Source organism: Coenobita brevimanus, chromosome 103 (assembly GCF_032717465.1).
Source record: "Coenobita brevimanus isolate Jiangsu-jjx chromosome 103, ASM3271746v2, whole genome shotgun sequence".
Taxonomy (NCBI): Eukaryota; Metazoa; Arthropoda; class Malacostraca; order Decapoda; family Coenobitidae; genus Coenobita; species Coenobita brevimanus.
The window spans coordinates 36,928,965-36,948,328 of record NC_137056.1 but is presented as its reverse complement, the minus strand read 5'-3'; the positions used below and the strand labels follow the sequence as shown (position 1 = coordinate 36,948,328).

At 41.4% G+C, this 19,364-nt stretch overlaps 1 protein-coding gene across 2 annotated transcripts in view; it reads left to right on the top strand.

Moving 5' to 3' along the window:
• Hex-A (Hexokinase A) overlaps positions 1-19,364 on the top strand; it is a 69,954-nt gene that overhangs the window by 45,673 nt on the left and 4,917 nt on the right. Inside the window, exons 2-9 of one of the 2 annotated variants that reach the window (XM_080284916.1) lie at positions 5,475-5,637; positions 7,034-7,170; positions 8,647-8,862; positions 14,954-15,133; positions 15,457-15,483; positions 15,764-15,876; positions 17,573-17,728; positions 18,105-18,381. In XM_080284916.1, coding sequence (XP_080141042.1) covers positions 5,475-5,637; positions 7,034-7,170; positions 8,647-8,862; positions 14,954-15,133; positions 15,457-15,483; positions 15,764-15,876; positions 17,573-17,728; positions 18,105-18,381 — 1,269 coding nt within the window. The remainder of the gene's footprint in view (positions 1-5,474; positions 5,638-7,033; positions 7,171-8,646; positions 8,863-14,953; positions 15,134-15,456; positions 15,484-15,763; positions 15,877-17,572; positions 17,729-18,104; positions 18,382-19,364) is intronic. The other variant, XM_080284917.1, reaches the window with a different exon arrangement.

The window sequence follows — 19,364 nt, the reverse complement described above, 5'->3', positions numbered from 1 at the left end:
GATTAACCCATTTCACTACGTTTCCTTTAATTATATTACCAAACACGATTTCATCAGCGATATAATTCAGCTATAATAATAATGGACCTGACGAGGCTACAGGCTACAGCATGTAACCCTCTCACCAGAATATAAACTTCTGGAGGTAGCAAGAAAAAGACTAGATTCATGGGGTTCCAAAGCTGGGTTTATATATGAACATTATGCAGCTGACATATCAAAAACAAACTTAGGGTTTTGTGAATATTAGCGTAGATGTGTAAAATTGAATATAGGGTAACAATAGTGTCAAGCAGTTTTGAGAACGGGCGACGCGTGGTGTAATGTGTTGGGAAATGATGCAGGACTTGAAAAGGTATTCTGAGGCAGTGAGAAATGAGAAAGTGTGAAAATAAGTGGACAGCTCGAAGAAGAGAAGCTCTGTTCGGAATCTGCAAGACGACTGCATGAAGTCTGTTGGCATGATTTAATTAACATCATTAGACATTGGTTTTCTAGTAGCGTACCCCGGATTAAGGAGGAGGGGAGGGGGGGGGGGCAGAGAAACAGTTAAATCTCCCTGCCCCAAGCCATTATCACCAAAAACCACGAAGAGCAACCCTCCAAATAAATTATATTCACTGTGGTCATCGGTAATTTCCTGTATTTTACGTTTTTTTTTTTTTTTTTCCACAATTAGGCTTTAATGAGCTTTCCCCCTGCTACTTTACGCTGCAAGCATTCCTTCCCAGAAATAATGGCGGAGTCCCAAACAAATCCTCACATTTAACCCAACCTAAGGCATATGACCAAACTTTGCAAAGTTGACCAAACCTTGCATAATGCAATAGGTTCACAGGAAGGCCAAGTAGGATTATGTGTGTCAGTTCTTTCGTCAAGACTACCGAGTTTGGGATTAATCACTATTAACAATGTTAAGAAACATTCATTGCACAAAAAAGATATCAATCATTACACCAAAAACAGAAACAGTATCTAATTGACGAGTGAAAATGCCAAATCACCTCAGTAATATAAATGTTATTTCCGCAGATTACACAAAACAAAAAATCCGTCAAAAAAGTTTTCATTACCGGTACTTAATCGGATCTCTCCTGGAGTTAAAAAAAAAAAAAAAAAAAAAAGGTACTCGCATTCCATATTAATAAATACTGGCATTTCTTCGTTTTGCACATTGTTATATTTGGAAATTAAAGTCAAAGCATTAAGGGTGACTTCGAAAAGGCTTTAAGCCTACCTTATTGCTAAAGACGAGCGAGACAATGTTCCATAATAAATTAACTGGTTTCCTCATTTTAAATTTTTTGCATAAGCAAAATACTAACTCGCCAAGCGAAGAGATTGCACCAATAGCAACAAGCTAAGAGATGACACAGTTATTTATATAAAAGCACCAAAAACAACAAGCTAACAGATGGCAGACAAGTATTAATATAAAGTCACTAAAAGGAACAAGAGATGACAGACAAATATTAATGTAAAAGCAACGTACCTCCGTCGCGTGCTTTTTCGGTGGTCCTTGAAGTTCCTACTTCACCTACCAGCACACGAAAAATTTCGTTCTGGACGTAACTAAAGGATATCACAAGCTACACCGAAATTCCATCACAGCTCCTGTATATTAGGGAGTGGGAAGCGGGGAAGGACAGACGTAAAGAGCCACCTTAGTCACAGTATTCCTTATATCTTCCGTCCCGAGGCGTTCTGGCTGCCTGCAAATGGCAGTGGTCAGGCCGCGTTCAGGTACAAAATTATAGGCCGGGCCGCGTTCAAGTGTAAAATTATAAATACAGTAGACCCCTATTCGGGGTTTCATAACTTTTATTCGACACTGTTTATTCAAGTATTAAGGACAAGATTATCAAAGTAACATTACTATTGGAGGTTGGAATAGGCATGGAAGGCATTTTGTGATACGTGTGAGAAAACTGAGCCATAGACGTTGAAGTTTAAGAAAAGTTGAAGGATAGATATCGATAAAGTACGTCTGGTGATTCAAATGACTATTTGATCTTCCCAGTGCACTGTTAGTGAAATTTGTGTACCTCACAGGTGTTCAGGTGTTGTGTACTTGTGAATATATTCTAATCAGGTTGTAATACAAGCCATAAGTGTGCCCTGGGTAGCACTGGCCACCTCTGAAAAAAAAAAAAAAAATGTGGCCAGGCTTAGCCACCCCAGACATCTAAGGAAGACCCCCGTACCCCTTAATGAGTTCATGGGGCTGCCCTAATGTTAAAATCCTGGCAATGCACTTGAGTATGCATGGTTTTGCCAAGGAAGCTCAACTGATGTTTTGAGGGACATGAATAGTGAGTGAATGGATGTATGAATGTGTAGGTTTTGAACATCTCACAGGACACTCAATGGGTATACCATGAAATTGGACTTCATAGTTTGAGGATCCACTTTTATAAATGGAAATTTCCAGAGGATGATGACCTCTTAAGCGTACAATGATCAGAGAAACTAATCTGAGGACAGTAGAATTATTATGAAATAAAATACAGTACCGCGGTAATTCTTTACCAAACGGGCGCGGCGATTCCACCTATAACAAACTCATGATCTGAATGTAAGTAGTTTTGGTACATATGCAACACAGATAGTTAACTGTTGACCTGTGACTGCAAGAAGTTATTGGAAAACGACAAAATATACCTACTTTTGGGTAGTTTAAGAAGCGGCTAGGTTGCCTATGACAATGTTTACCGACGATCTTTCCAACTGGCCGCGTAGTTTACCAACATCGCTCCGACTGGACTCGGCAATGTATCCCGTGTCAAAGCATGGGAAACTTAATGGTTTAACCAAACCTAACCTAACCAAATCAAGCCTGATCCAATCAAACGTCACTTACGTTTGACAGCCAGCTTTCAAATTTACAAATGCGTGTTAGGAACGTTAAATATGGTCGGCATGCAACTTTCCCTATTTCCTGTTCCTTCTATGACAAAGCTTTGCTTTGAGAGACGGTTAATTGTAAGTTTCAAGGTCAGAAACTTTCCATACCACCTGCTGTTCGCACAAAAAAAAAAAAAAAAAGCCACACTGGTGGTTAATGGCTAGTTTGCCTCGTTCAGAGGCAAGTTCATAAAAATGCTCACAGCTCTGGTAATCCAGGAATAATAACAAGTAACCTGTGAAAGGCTATTTTCAAAAGATGTGGGAAGGCTGCGCCTGTCTGGTAAATAATTAACAGCTGTACCTTGTAAGTTGTAACATTGTACACAGTTCTTTATTGCCTAATAAGAATCATAGGATTCCGGGGCAAGGCTACATAAGTTGTCCCAATATTTAAGACAAAGATTATCCCGGAGGGGCAGTACTTGAGCAATAAATACTAACCATACCTGTGATGTAAACTGTTATGGGACTCGTCTGGTTGAAGTGCCTGAGCCCACTAGACCACCAGGCAGTAATGAGGTTATGTGGTTACCACCCAGTGTTGTAAATGTTTCCTTGGCAAGAAGAAACTGGCAAATGTAGCACTTGCAAGTGTGTGGTTGGTAAACAGCACCACCTACTTCGCTAATTGAAATTTACCATTTCCCGTTACAGAATATACTTCGCATATGACAGCTAGTAAAAGACAGTTCTGTACTAATTATTACATTTCACACTGTACCCGACTTTTGTAAATGGTCAGCAAGCATAGGCATGGGGATTTTATCGCACTTAATGGATTTGGGTCATGGTTGATAGTGTCATGCAAAACGTGTTTTGCGCAAATTGCACCCACGTAAAATGAGGGCCTACTGCATTTCACTATCAGCAGTAAGCTATACAATTAGTAGTAGTAGTAGTAGTGGTGGTGGAGAGGGGCATCTTCCTGTGATGGCACCAATATAACCAGGTGGCTGCACTGCCCTTTTATAGAAACATTCCTTCATAGCCACCAAAAAGGGATTGTTGGGCTGCAGAAGAGCAACATCAGCCTGCGGTCTACTACTTTCTCATCCAGATGAACCTGGATCCAAAAGAACAATAGTTGTAGTAGTAGTTAGGCAGAATACACAGAGGTCATGTTACAAAAATCTAATGTGATCATAATGAACTGTGAAGATGTTCCTTTTGACCCAAGGATGGAATTATTAATGAAAGTACAGTATAAGGAAAAATATACAGTAGCACAGTCAATGATTGAGTAACGCGAGCAATAGAGACTGGAAAAGGGTCATGCTATTCAAACACGCATTACCCAAACAATATACAGGCATATCCCGGTTTAACGATGTAATTGGTTAGGTAAAACCCCATCGTTAGGCGCGGTATCGTATATCAGGGTACTTTTAACATGTAAAGTAATGTGGAGTGTTTACCAGCCTTGGGTTTCCCCTCAAACCATGCCCAAAATCCACCCAAATGAGCCCCAAAACAAGTTTAACGCCAATCTAAATGGCATAACAGCTGTCAAGGAAGCTAACCTAAGCCTAACACCTGTAAATAACTCACTAAAACCAACAAATAAAATCTGAAAATCATCAAATACAAGTCTAGAAAACATCAAGCTTTGTAAACTGTACCCCAAAATGTTAATGTTCACCTCACCTGTAGCTAAAACACATCTAAGTCTAAAAACAGTTTATAAATCAACCTAAACACACAGTTTTACTCTATCATCAAAACTGGTTTTAAAAAATCAAAACCCATCGTTAAAATGGGGTTTGGTCATCATTAGGAGGGGTATTGTGGTATTTCTACCCCCATCATTAAGCCAGGGTATCGCATCTAGGGGTATCATATATTGAGGTATTATTGTATTTTCATATAAAATGGTAGTGTGTTCTGGCGACCTTCCAGTTCTCACTTTTACCCCTTCTTACTACCCTACTTCACATAAGTTACCCCCAACTTATAGCCACCATCAGGTAAAACACTGAGATATAACTATTGTAATTGAGAACATGAATGGTATTAAAATAGCATTAACAAAAACAAAAGTTAGGCTGAATACTCGCATGTTGATGCATAGCTCCGTGGCACTCTCTCCCCACCCCCAGTGTTGTTGTTGTCATTGTTGAGATGCTGCACTTGCACTTCCTTCTTCAACATCTAAGTCAAATCCTTCAATGTCCAGGGCTGAAACAACGGAGTTGACTCCTCATCAGCGATGTAAGCTGTCCAATCATGGGGAGTCTGGTAGGTGACGTTACTGCGCGCGACGTTCAAATTGTTTCACCAGGCCAGCTGACACTTGTTGCATAATTGAGATTTTCCTCTTGTTAAGATCTGTTGCATTATGCTGACCATGTCAGAACAAAAACACATTATTCATCCGTGCATTACTCAAGGATTGACTGTACAAGAACACGATGAGGGTTTCAGCTGTTTAAGAAAATATAAATTACTCAGTTTGACAGAGGTATGCACTCTCCTATGTGCCCATCTAAAAATAATTTTGTGAATATGCTTTATCCATAATACATCAGTACTTCAGTGCACAGACCTGACTGCTTTGTGTGTCTTTGCAGATCAAGGAGATATGCCAGGAACTGGTTCTGAGCCAGGAAGCTCTGCATGAGGTGTGTGCCTGTCTACAGGAGGAGCTCAACAGGGGCCTGGCCAAGGAGTCCAATCCTGAGGCCACCATTAAATGCTTTCCCACCTATGTTAGGGAGCTGCCCAATGGCAAGGGTCAGTAAGCGATTGCAAGCTGTTTTCTGAAGGTTTATAATATACTGTGTCTGTATCTGGTTGCAGAACTACTGTAGTTTCTACACACACACACACACACACACACACACACACACACACACACACACACACACACACACACACACACACACACTCACTTGCTGGTGCAGTGGTAACGTTCTCGCTTGCCAACTGATAGATGGGAGTTCGCACCTCGCTCAGGTTGCGAAAAGTTTCACTGATGAAGTGGGTGGTTACTGTCCCCCTTGAGGAAGGGGACGGATGTGTGTGTGTGAAGGTCACAGCCTTGCCGTTAGATCGGACTATATGAGCTCTCAGCTCCCTTCCGGGAGGGTAAAAGCTGACGATCACGACCATCAAGTGATCCTGACCGACCCGGTGAATAAAAAAATTACACACACACACACACACACACACACACACACACATTGTGATTTAGTTCAAGACTGTTCACACAGTATACAGTTAAGCTGTTTATCATACTTCACACTGGAGCCAGCTCTGTGGCTAAGATAAGGAGTGGTTGGAGGAAGTACAGGAAGCTCTTGCCTCTCCTGACATTAAGGGGGCTCTCCCTCCATGTTAAGGAGTCACTGCATTGCTGTACGTGTTAGGAGTGTAATGCTGCACAGTAGCGAGACCTGGGTAGTAAGGGAAGAGGATATTCGTAGACTCAAGCAAACAGAAATGAAAGTGATTAGATGGATGTGTAGTGCATCTTTGAATGAGAGGACTTTGAGATTTAGGACTGCAATTAAAGAGTTGAGAGGAAAGATGGGATTTCAATGTATTAATGTTGTGATAAGGAGGTCTACATTGAGGTGGTTTGGGCATGTTGAGGGGATGGAAGTTGACAAATGGGTGTGGAAGGTGAGAGACATGAATGTTGAGGGTAGGACCGCAAGAGGCAAACCAAAAAAGACCTGGGATGAGGTTGTTGAGTGTGACCTCAGGGACAAGGGATTGAAAAAAGAGACTGCCATGGATTAAGCAGCGTGGAGAGCTGCTATTAGGTGACTAAGTCCAACTTATCAAGCATATTGGAGCCTTTATAAATGAAATGAAACCAATATTGGCTCAAGCTCCCCTTCCTCCATCTTGACATAACATCACTGGCTATTCTTACGTCAGCACCCTCAACTAGTTTTTTATTCCAGATATTCCACATCAAGCTGCATACACTTCACATAGTCCCCTCCTGTAATGTCTCCCATATCACTCTCAATGTACATCTACCTTCTCACTGTCACATTTTATATCTGCCATTCATTTTAACACCTTTCATGAACTTACCATGTACTCACAAAATTTTAAAAGTAGCCCAAATCTGCCAAGCACTTTCATTATACTGAGATGGTTTGTATATAATCCACAGAGAAAGGAAGGTTCCTGGCCCTGGATCTTGGTGGGACCAACTTCCGTGTGCTGCTCATTGAGTTAGGTGATCGATGTACCATGGACAGCCGCATCTATGCTGTCCCACAACCCATTATGGTTGGACCAGGAGACGGGGTAAGTGACTCGTAGGAACAGTATTAGATGGAAGGAAGAGTAAGGTGGGATTAGGTTAGGAAATAACCGTATGGAATGTATGATAACTTAGAGAGTGATTGTGTGGTGGCCAAATGAAATTTCTGTAATTATGACTCCGTCCTTACGAGTAGCTTATGTCTTCTTGGTGTTACCGTGGCTAATGTCTGACGGTGTTATTCAACTCAGGAGGAGCTCATCAGGCTGAAGGGGGTTAGAAACACTCTCCATCAACTCTTTATCTTAAGGACATCTTTTTAATATTTTCATGGCTAATGGCAAACAGTTTTACTCAGATTAAGAGGAATCCCTGAGGCCATTTTGATTAATGGGTGACAGAAAAGAAGTAGTGGAACCTAACAGACTGGAAAGGACACAGTTAACTGAAGTTGAGGAAGAATGTTTGGAAGCTGCAGTTGTGGTGAGTCAAGCTCTGGCATAGAGGGTGAAAGTGAATAGCCTACTTTTCATGTTGATAAAAAAAATATTTTTATTGCATTGTATAACCTGTGTCTGAAATTTGAGCATGTGCTTCACACTAGAGAAATATAATGTTTGCCATTACAATATATAGATTACAATACAATACAGTACAGTAAACCAGACTTTGCTTTTCTCAGGTTCGGTAAACATGACAGACTTCACTATTTTCAGTGTTGGTGAAAAGGATTTAGCAAATTTAATGCTGCAGCTGCTCTTTCTGTTTTTGGTCTAGAATCTTACTTGACCAGCCAATATCATGTGAACTTTTAGGCTGACCCATACAAGCATGGAACAGTGCCTTTCAAAATATACAACTGTAGCCTGGGTCTGGCAGTTACATCTTGAAGACGTAACTTTGTGCTGATTCTTACTGTTTTTATTCCTCTGTTGCTGACAAATGGGCCCTTAGGTGTAGGATGCAATATTTGTTTCATTCTAATGATGAGTTGTATTTTGCTGTAGAGTTGTACATATACAATTTCATACTTTCAACACTATATTCATCAATGTACTATACTCATCATAATAGTGTGGCTCTTGGATGGTGACACAGTAGTTGGTGGATCTTAAGTGATACAGTTCTGTGTTTGTTATACTAGGATCGTCTGATAAACTGGAGGTTTTCTGATAAAAAAAAGTCCCTGACTTACCAAAAATTATGTTTGTGGAACTGGAAAGAATTAAGCGCATTAAGATAAAAGTTCTTGTTGTAAATTTTTTTTCCACATGAGCTGTGCTTAAACTACTGCTGTCAAGTCTGTCAACTTGAGAATTTACAGTACTACCAGAAATGTATAGACTTCATATTAGTCATCAGCATTCATAACATTTGTGCTGTAAATTAAGTTTAAATGTATAATGAAGGAAGATTATCTGCAGTATATGGTCGTTACAGAACTGTATTGATATTTAATATCATAATGTTGGTAGCATCTTAAATTGGTGTACAGTAATATAATTTTATCTCTTTGGCAGTTGTTTGATCACATTGCTGAGTGTCTGGCCAGCTTTATTAAGGAACGTGACATGGGTCATGAGCTGCTGCCACTAGGATTCACATTCAGCTTCCCCTGCAAGCAAGAAGGTCTGACAAAGGCCCGGCTGGCACGTTGGACTAAGGGCTTCAAGTGTGAGGGGGTAGAAGGACGTGATGTTGTTGACCTCCTTAAACAAGCCATTGCAAGGCGTGGGGTCAGTAAGAACAATTTTTGGTACTCTGTACTGTATTTTACTGTTGTTTATATTTTGATGTATACTGTATACAGGTACTATATTTCTGTTACTGTATAATTATGTCAGAGTTTATTTAGAAGAGGCTACAGTGTGCCTTTTCATCAGTGCACAAGGAATAGGGATGGGGACAGGGTTCAGATATTTTGATTGTCATTGAAGGTTTGGAGATAAATTTTTAGCCACTGAGGGACTTTTCGTGTCAGCTAAAGAGACTTTCTAGCATGTTTTCTCAAGCAGCTTATTGCTGCATTACTAGTCTTTTGTATGTTATTTATGAATATTTTGAATTAGAATAATGCCTATCATTCAAGAGAATAGCAAAGTGCAGTAGGCACAGCAAGTGACTAAGGAAGAGGTGCTTTTGTTATTACTGTATTTGTTGTCATTGAACGGCCATACCTTGTTGAGTGCATCACTCCTCGTCCGATCAGCAGAGTTAAGCAACGTTGGGTATAGTTAGTATTGAAATGGGTGACTGGCTGGGAACACCAGATGCTGTTGGCATAATGTTTAAGGGTAGGTGGGGGCTCTCAACATCCACTCACTTGATTTAGTGCTGCCTTGGGTGTCTGCCCTTTCCTCTCTTCCTTCCATCCTCTTCTATCTTTCTTTCCTTCATGCTTTCCTCTTCCTTCTGCCAATGGGTGACTTTACACTCCTTCTGTCTCTCTTTCCTTCACTTTTTCCTCTTCCTTCTGCCTATGGGTGACTTTACACTGAGCGACAAGCCATATGGTTTCCTGTACACCAGGAAACCATTTACCACCTGGGTGGTAACCATATAACCAATTATGTGTAATGGATGCAAGAGCTTATAGAGGTTGGGGGAGTGGACTTTCTGACCACTACATGGTGGTGGCCAGAATCAAGGTCCAATTAGAATGGAGCAATAGAAGAAGGGAAGGACGGGAAGAAGGAGTATTTGTAAGGAGAGTGGAAAGGTTACAAGAGGATGAGAATAAGGCAGAGTATAAGAGAGAAGTGGAGGAACGATTGGGCAAATATGAATTGGAGCAGATGGGGGACGTGGAAGGTGCGTGGAGGATATTTACAAAAGAAATATGTGCAGCATGTGATGTGGTGTGTGGGATGAAGAGAAGCCGGAGGGGTGTGCAAGGAACAGCATGGTGGAATGAAGAGGTGAGACAGGCTGTGGCACAAAAGAAGCAAGCATACAATGAATGGATGAGAAATAGGGGCATGGAAGAAGTTGAGAGGCAGAAGAGAGAGTTATATGTAGAAAGGAAGAGAGAGGTGAAAAGATTAGTAAGAGAGAGTAAGAAGAGAGTGGATGAGGAATTTGGAAGGAACTTGAGTGCAAAGTGGAGGGACTGTAAGAAACTGTTCTGGAAGAGGTGAAAAGAGTAAGACAGGGTGGAAGTGAAGTTAGCAGGGTAGTGAAAGATAAATATGCTAGATTACTAGCGGAGAAGGGAGAAAAAGTGAGCAGATGGAGAGAACACTTTAAGGAATTGTTGAACATAGAGGATGGAAGTAATGCGAGTATAAGTGGCTGGGGAATGGCTGGGAGAAGGAGGGAGGTGAGAAGACAGGAGGAAATCAGTAGGATAGAAGTTGTGGAAGCAATGAAGAAAGTTAAATTAGGGAAAGCCCCAGGAATTGATGGAGTGTGTGGTAAAATGCTGAAGTATGGGGGAGAGATAGTAGTAGAATGGATGTGGAAAATGTGCAGATTGGCCTGGGAGGAAGGTAGAGTCCCGGAGGATTGGAAGTCAGGTATAATTATTCCCTTGTACAAAGGAAGAGGGGAAAAAGAAGTGTGTGGTAATCATAGAGGCATCTCTCTTCTTTGTATAATATGAAAAGTGTATGGTAGGATACTTATTGACAGAGTTAGAGAAGGAACCGAGGAATTAGTTGGAGAAGAACAGGGAGGCTTTAGGAAGGGAAGAGGTTGTGTAGATCAGATATTCATTCTTAGATCTTTAGTGGAAAAGTTTCTAGAGAAGGGAAAGAAGTTGTATGCGGCTTTCATGGATTTGGAGAAAGCATATGACAGGGTGGATAGACAAGGATTGTGGAAAGTATTAAGAATATATGGAGTAGATGGGAAGTTGTTGAATGCTGTGAAGAGTATGTATGATGGTGCTAAGGCTGCAGTGCGTGTGGATGGTGAACTGAGTGAATTTTTCTCTTTGAAGGTTGGGTTGAAACAGGGATGTGTCATGTCTCCATGGTTGTTCAATCTGTACATGGATGGGGTAATAAAAGAGGTACAAGGTAGGGTAGTGGATGTTGGAGTGGCCCTGGTGAGAGAGGGTAGTGTTTAGAAACTCCCTGTACTGTTGTTTGCAGATGATACTGTGTTGTTGAGTGAAGATGAAGGAGAGCTGCAAGGCTTGGTGGATGAGTTTGGGAGAGTGTGTAAGAAACGGAATCTAAAGGTGAATGTAGGGAAGAGTAAAGTGATGGTCTTTGAGAGAGGTGAAGTCAGTGAATGTACAGCGAGATTGGATGGTGAGGAATTGGAAAATGTGAGTACTGTACGTTTAAGTACTTGGGTAGTGTGATGAGTAAGGATGGAGGTTTGGAGGGTGAAGTACTTGAAAGGGTACAGCACGAAAGAAAGGTTGCTGGTTCCTTGAAAGCAGTGATAAGAAGCAGGGAAGTGAGCATGGAAGTGAAAAAATTACTACCGTACATGACAGTATTGTGATACCAACTCTAACATATGGTAGTGAAGCTTGGACATTGCTGGAAGGACACAAGTCAAGAGTGAGAGCAGTGGAAATGAGTTATTTATGAGAAGCCTGTGGAGTCACATGGAGAGACAGGCTGACAAATGAGGATATAAAGGAGCGTTGTGGTGTGGATGTGGATATGATAGGAAGCGTTAGGAGGAATACACTGAGGTGGTTTGGCCATGTGGAGAGGATGGAGGGTGAAAGACTGACGAAGAGAGTGTATGTGAGTGAGGTGGAGGGGGGGAGAGGGAGGGGGAGGCTGAGGATGAGATGGAGGGATGGGGTGGAGAGGTATATGAGAGAGGGGGGTGTGAGTCGGGAGCGGGGCAGTGAAATGGCAGGGGACAGAGCGACGTGGAGGCGATTTATTTGTGGCCACCCCGAACGGGATTGAGGCGTCTGGCAGTAGATAGATAGATAGATGATGCCCGGTGGTTTAGTGGGTAATTAAGGCGCTCCGATCGGATTGAGCCAGTGTAGGTTTATATCCAAGGGGTGGTTGGGGTTTATTGCTCACATAATGCCACTCAGGGATGAGTGAGGCTTGTCACATCTTAAATGTGAGGACCAATTTGCCCAGCCCCTGGCTCCTATGCTCCTCATGGGGCGGCATAGGATTAGATGTTGAATGGATGGATTTTGTTGTTTAGTAACCCTGGTCCGTCTGGCTAAGCAGACCCACCAGCCACAGACAAACAACCACCATCCTGTGCAGTGAACCGATGTTCCCTTGCAGAAGACAGCATCTCTCCACAGCGAGGCGTGGGGAGGAGTGTGGAGCTTTGTTCATGGATGGACCCCACATTTGCATATAGCCACCCACTTAACAGGGACAGTATAGTAGAGTCCACTTCACCCTATTGACTGGTTGTATGGTTACCGTCCAAAGAAAACCTTATGAGCCAGCAAGAATAAGTTCCTTAATGTATGTCCTATAAGCAGGATCAGAATTATGAATTTCCTCCTTGTACAAGCACTTATGTTGATCCCAAAGCCAACTACTGTATTTATATTGCCAGCAGTCTTGTACTGTACAGCACTTCAGTGACTCTACGAGGAGTAAAATGGAACTAAAATCTCTCAGTTTATGTTCCAAAGGAGATAAAAGAGTTATGCTTTACATGTAGTTTTTCATGCATCATGTAACAGCAGGTGACAGGGCTACTATGATGATTTGTATGTTATATACTGTATACTTTAATGATTTACAGTACTGGTACTCTTCAACAAGGAACTGTTCAAACAGTTTGTATATGACTGAAACTACAGACTCTGCAAAGGCAGCTGACCGCATAGGGCAAAATGTAAACAAAAATCACACTCCAGGGAATATTTTTATATTAATAATACAGAAAAAACTTTGCATTATACTGTAATTGTATCCTAATACTTGGTCATGTTGCCCTTGCCATAGTTACAAACTGGAGACAGTTGGGCGAGCTGTATGCTGTATCTTGGACGCATTCTACATCCATCTTCATGACCCACATGTTGTAAATCTCACCCATAAGGCGAGGCACAGACGTGGTGTTGCATGTTATAACCTTGTTCATCACTTAATTCCATGCATTTTTGATGAGATTCAAATCTGGAAAGTTACCTGACCAATCCAGCACCTTGGTGTCATAATATGAGAGGAATTTCATAACTCTTTTTGCCTTGTGATGTGGGGCAGAGGCCTGCATAAAACGTGTGCAACCATGAATGTCATAAAATTGCAGGAGATGGTCATTCAGCACCTGCATATACTGGTCAGCATTCAATGTTGTTTTTAGGAAGGAAGAAGAGGCCTCCCTTGCCTATTTTCCCTCAAAAGCAACCCCGCACCATTATGCTATCATTGTGCTTGACAGTCTTGTGTGTGTATTGGGGGTCATAGCAACTGACATTGCGAGCCCTTCTTACCCACCAAATATGAGGACAAAACACTTAAAGGTGCTCATCAGAGAACATCGCCTTCCTTCAGTCATCTGAGGTTCAATTTTTGTATTTCCTTGCAAAGTCAAGCCATTTCTGGTTCATTTGTTTGGTCAGAAGAGGTTTCATGGCTGGCCATTGTGATGGCAGGTTCTGGTCCTCCTGCAGCTGGTATTTGATGGTGCAGATAGAGACACCTTGTAGGAACTCAGGATGATTGACTTTGAGTGTTGCAGCTGTAATATCAAGAGATTTAGCACCTCACACCTTAAGAGATTGTCTGTAGCCTTTGTTGTCTTGCACTATTGGCCTGGAAGAAGTTTTTTTGGCGGGACATCATTTGGTGGGAGGTCACAGTCACTGGCTGTCACTCGTGTCACCTACTGTTCCAACTGTCAGGTTTGTTGAGCCGTTTCTTTGGTAGGGATGTTCTCCTGCATCCAGCTGAGACTATGAGCCTTTTTCTCATTAGTTTAATCATTTGTACCCGTATCTAATCACTAAAGTGCACACAGTAACGTCTTATACAGCGGGAAGCAATATCCAAGGGTTCTGGCTAGGAATGAAATCTGCATTACTACCGCATACCTCAGTAGGTGGGAACTGAATTAGGCTTAAGCACATTCAGGCCCCTTAACTCGACATTTGGTTCATCCCACAGCGCCAGTTCTGCTTACCAAAATTGGCCCACTAGGCACTCAGTGATTTGGCTCGGGAGCTTCAGTCGTGGACGGCTTTAAGTAAGCCTAGAGATATTGCCAGATGTCACCAGACAGACATGAAGCTGATACTGTGGCATGTAGCTATCACAAATGATACAGGCTGCTCCTGTCCATTGTATTTTGAGGCAGAGCGGCCAGTTCCTTTTGCAGAGTCTGTAATTCTGGCAGTCTGATATAATGAAAACAATAGCCGTACAGTAAAATTTAAACCATCCACACACACCAGTGCACGTTGAAAGCCTAGGATTGTCAGTAGTTTTTAAGGTAATACTGCAGTACTCTCTCAGTTGGCACACATGACCTTCAATATGAAAAATATTCATACCAGTATTTACTTAATAACCATGACTAGGATCAATATATAAGTGTATGTTCATTGTGACTAAGTTCACCTCAGTGATATTGCTTTAAAAAGAAATTAATCATGGTGCATATTTTCATAGTATGTAGGTACATATGGAGTACTGTACCTAGAAGTGAAATGTAATTAAAACTATAAGTAATAGAGAGGATAAAGGTAAACTGGGTAGCACTATGTTTGAGGTCTAATGCTAGGAGATCCTCAGTCATGTTTGTTTTTAATTCCCAGTACAGTTCAGTACAGTATCTGTTTTTGATGGGGACCCAAAGCAGTGATTGAACTAGTCAGTATGCTAAGTATAGAACAGTAAGCATCTGAGTAAAATAATTCATGAATATCCACAGGATGTGAAAATTAAGATCTGTGCCGTACTGAATGACACAACTGGTACCTTGATGTCGTGTGCCTGGAAGAACCACAATTGTCGCATTGGTCTCATTGTGGGCACTGGCACCAATGCCTGCTACATGGAAAAACTTGAGAAGGTCGAACTCTGGGATGGTGATATGGAGGATCCATTACAGGTACTGTTTCACTTTCTGTTCCAGTTCTGATTATCACTACATCATCATTCAGAATTATTCAAAATTTAAATTCTGTCCTTTAGTGTTGAAGCACATACTTTTGACTTGAAAAATGCTGTCCGGTTAAGCTGAGATATTTACCTTTTATCCCTGTAATCCTTCAAGCTTCCTTCCTAGGTAGTGAAAGAAGAGTGGTTGACAGAGTGTGTTGTGTAAGGACAGACCAGCAGTAAGATTCTGCTGTCAAGGCATCAGTGAGATAAATAAATAGATAGACCTAAGCACATATTCATCCACTTTTTTTTTATTCCTGCCTACCAAAGGATCATTCTCATGAAGAGATCAAAGGGGTATGTATAAACAATACCTCCAGATTCTGGGACACAGTTCGTAGCATATCTCTTACATAAATTAACTTGATTCAGGGCATAGTATAGTTTCCTGTAGGTGAAAAATAATACTGTTTGCTCCAAAACTATGCTGATACTGGATATACTTACTGTAAAGAGAATTTTTCAGCTTTATATATTGGATATATCCATTCATCATTCCAGCCCAAATACTGTATGGTACAGTAATGAATACATCAGTGAGGACTTATTCTGATATTGTATGTATATATGTCCGTAGGTGGTCATCAACACAGAGTGGGGAGCATTTGGTGACAATGGCTGCCTGGACTTTGTACGCACAGAGTATGACAACATCATCGACCGGGAGTCCATCAATCCAGGCAGGCAGCTGTGAGTAGTAGGTTGCTGCTTGTGCCTTCTTCTTGGTGAACTAGAAATGCTCTTCATCCTTTTTCTTTCATTTGTGGTGTATGAGGTACAGCCCAAAAGTTCCCAGTGTGTGGATGCTTGATGGCAGTGCATGTACCCTTTGTTTGTTAGTGTGTCAAGTGGCATTGTGCAGGGTGGATGCATTTGCTGCAAGTACAGTATGTGTTTTTTCATTGTTGTGTTTGGCTTAGTTTGCAAATTTTTTTATCTCAAAAATGGAGAATGTGAAAGAGCAATGTGTGCATTAATTTGTGTGTGAAACTCAGGAAGAATGAGGCAGAAACTAACAGAATGTCAAAACAAGAATTTGTTGACAATGCTTTGGGGGTTACACAAACCTATGACTGGTTTAAGCATTTTAAAATGGATGAATGTCAGCAGATGACAGTGCACATTCTGGTAGCCCTTCTACCAGTTCAGCTTCTGACAATGTGGCCAAATTCGTGCAACCATCCTCAAAGGTTGCAGAGGGACAATCCACAGTGTCTGTGACATTGTTAGCCTATCATTTGAAACTTGCCAATGCATTTTGCCTGGCGACCTTGACATAAGACAAGCGCTGCCAAGTTTGTCCCAAGGTTCCTGACTGATGAGCAAAAGCAGCATCGTGTGGAGGTCTGCACGGAGCTCAAAGGAATGGCCAGAAATGGCCCTAACTTCCCCTCAAGTGTCATTACTAGTGATGAAAGCTGGGTTTATGGGTACAGCCTGCAAACCAAACAACAATCGGTATCTCCTGCAGGTGCATCGTAACATTCATCATGATTTCTCCTCAGATGAATGTTGCTCAAGGCATGCTGGAGCATGCAAATCACAATCCAGACTTATGAAGACTGTTATCACCGGAGATGAGACTTGGGTATACAGGTACAACCTAGAAACCAAAAGCGCAGTCATCCCAGTGAAAGCATGCTGGGTCACCTTGGCCAAAAGAAGCACAACAGATCTGCAGCAAGGTGAAATGCATGTTGACAGCTTTATTTGACGACCTTGGTGTTGTGCATCACAAGTATGCACCAGGTCAGACTGTCATCAAATGCTACCACCTTGATGTTATCTGTCGTCTTTGTGACGCAGTTTGGTGGAAGAGACCAGACTTTTGGAAAGCGGCAAGTTGGAAGCTGCACCATGACAATGCTTCTGCCCATTCTTCTCAACTAATTTAAGAATTTTTGGCCAAGCACAATATTGAGCAGGTCTGGCAGGTTCCAGTCTCACCAGAGATGGCTCTGTACAACTTTTGGTCATTACTCAAGCTCAAAACTCTGTTGAAGGGTTCTAATTTTGAGACGAGAGAAGAGATCATGACAAATGTGACGAAGCACCTGAAGGAGATACCGAAAACTGACTTTGAAAAACGTTTCAGGCAGTGGAAAGAATGCTAGGCTACATATATCAAGTTAGAAGGGGCCTACTTTGAGGGGGATTAGTATCCTAGCTCCACAGGTTAGCTATTTATTTTTTTAAGAGCCTAAGGTTGGATACTTTCTGAACAGACCTCATAATGGGGACAAAACACTAAAGAATTGCCATATGTGAAGAAAAAGTATCAACAAGTAGCCCATGGAAGTCATTATTATTATTATTAAAGCGCTGTACAGTACTGTACTAACAAAAATGGAGGATCGCCTTTTAATAATATGCCTCTCTTTGGTAGGTATGAGAAAATGATAAGTGGAATGTACATGGGGGAGATAGCACGGCAGGTACTGGTGCGCCTGGTATCTGAGGGGCTGCTCTTTGGAGGATATGCATCAGATATACTTCTTGAGAAAGGATCATTCTTCACAAAATACATATCTGAAATTGAGAGGTGAGTGACATGGCTTTCACTGAAATACCACAGCTGTTGGCTTGGGTTGTAGTAAAGAATATTTGCAACAGAAAATTTATCACTAAGTACAGTATTGTATTATTTTGATACAGTAAATAATACAGTAAGTCTTTTATGTCATCTGTTTTGTGCTGTCCTTTTCTTTTTTTCTGCTTAAGTCCATAGTTAATTCATCAAACCTCTATTGCCATCAGTAATGGTAATGGACTAGTTTCACCAAAATTTATAGTACCAGTTGTATGAAAAAAGATGTGATAATTTACTACACATACCTGACATAATGGAGACTAAGTGTACAACTGTGCATTAATCACAAAATGTGTATTCATTGACTAAAATGGCATTTTGATTGCAGTGACAAAGTTGGGGATTATAACAACTGCCGAATTATTCTGGAGGAGCTTGGGTTCAATGATGCAACCGACGCTGAGTGTGCTAACGTGCGGTATGTGTGTGAGTGTGTGTCACGTCGAGCCGCCCACCTGGCTGCAGCAGGGGTGGCAGTTCTCCTTAACCGCATTAGGGAGGAAAGCGTCACTGTGGCTGTGGATGGATCAGTCTACCGCTTCCACCCTCACTTCCACAACCTTATGGTCGAACAAATTTCACAACTCCTCGAACCAGGCATCAAGGTACATTTTGTAGTCTGACATTCTCCCTGTATTTTTTTACCCTAATTCTTTTATTGCACTTCTGAGACCACTGTATGCACATCTGTTTACACAGTTATATGCCTGTCATGCAGCAAGTTGTTATGGAAACATTCGGCATGAGGTCACAGTTGTGTACAGTCCTCTGAACTGTACGAAGAGACAGGAGATGGGACATGGCCATGGCATTACCAAGACTCAGATTTGTCAACATAATTAATTTCAGCCTAGTATTACATTACCTGCGTATTTTTGTTATGGGCAGTATTTTATAATGTGAAACATTAAGCATGCATCATTTCAGTCCAGTTATGCACTTTTTACTTGTAAAGTTCACCTACATGGTGCATTTGGGACCATAAAACAAGCCCTGCAATGAATTTTTTGTGGCAGGATTCATCACAGCATCACTGCAGTGTTATTATTTGAAAAGTATTGTTTGCATGCTCATTTTATTTCAAGAACCCCCTTTAAACAGCAGGCAGTTTCCTCATCTCTGACATGTATCACAACCTTAGTGTGATCAAATTGTTGCTGCAGTGACAGAATATTATCAAGAAAGGTAGCTTGAAGAATGTCCTTTTGACTTTCGTAAAGTCATGAGCAATTGATCCAGTAATATACTATAAACTGTAATGCTGTCATACAGTTAATGTTTACTTATGAGTAATTTACTTTATATAAGCTGTGTGGTGCTGAATAATCAATTTTTTCTAGACTTCTTGATCATCTTCATATTTCAGTTCTGGTAGGGTAGATGAAAAGGATAGACATTCAGAATATTTTCTAAGAGTTGCTTGTAGTGTGTCTCAGATGCTGAATCAATCTTTGGGATCCAAGATGGAGAATGACAGTTGGGTGAGGAAGGAGAAAAGTGTGAATGTTGGGGGTAGGGTTGCGAGTGGCAGACCGAAAAAGACCTGGGACGAGGGAAGTCATAAATGTGACCTCAGGGATAAGGGACT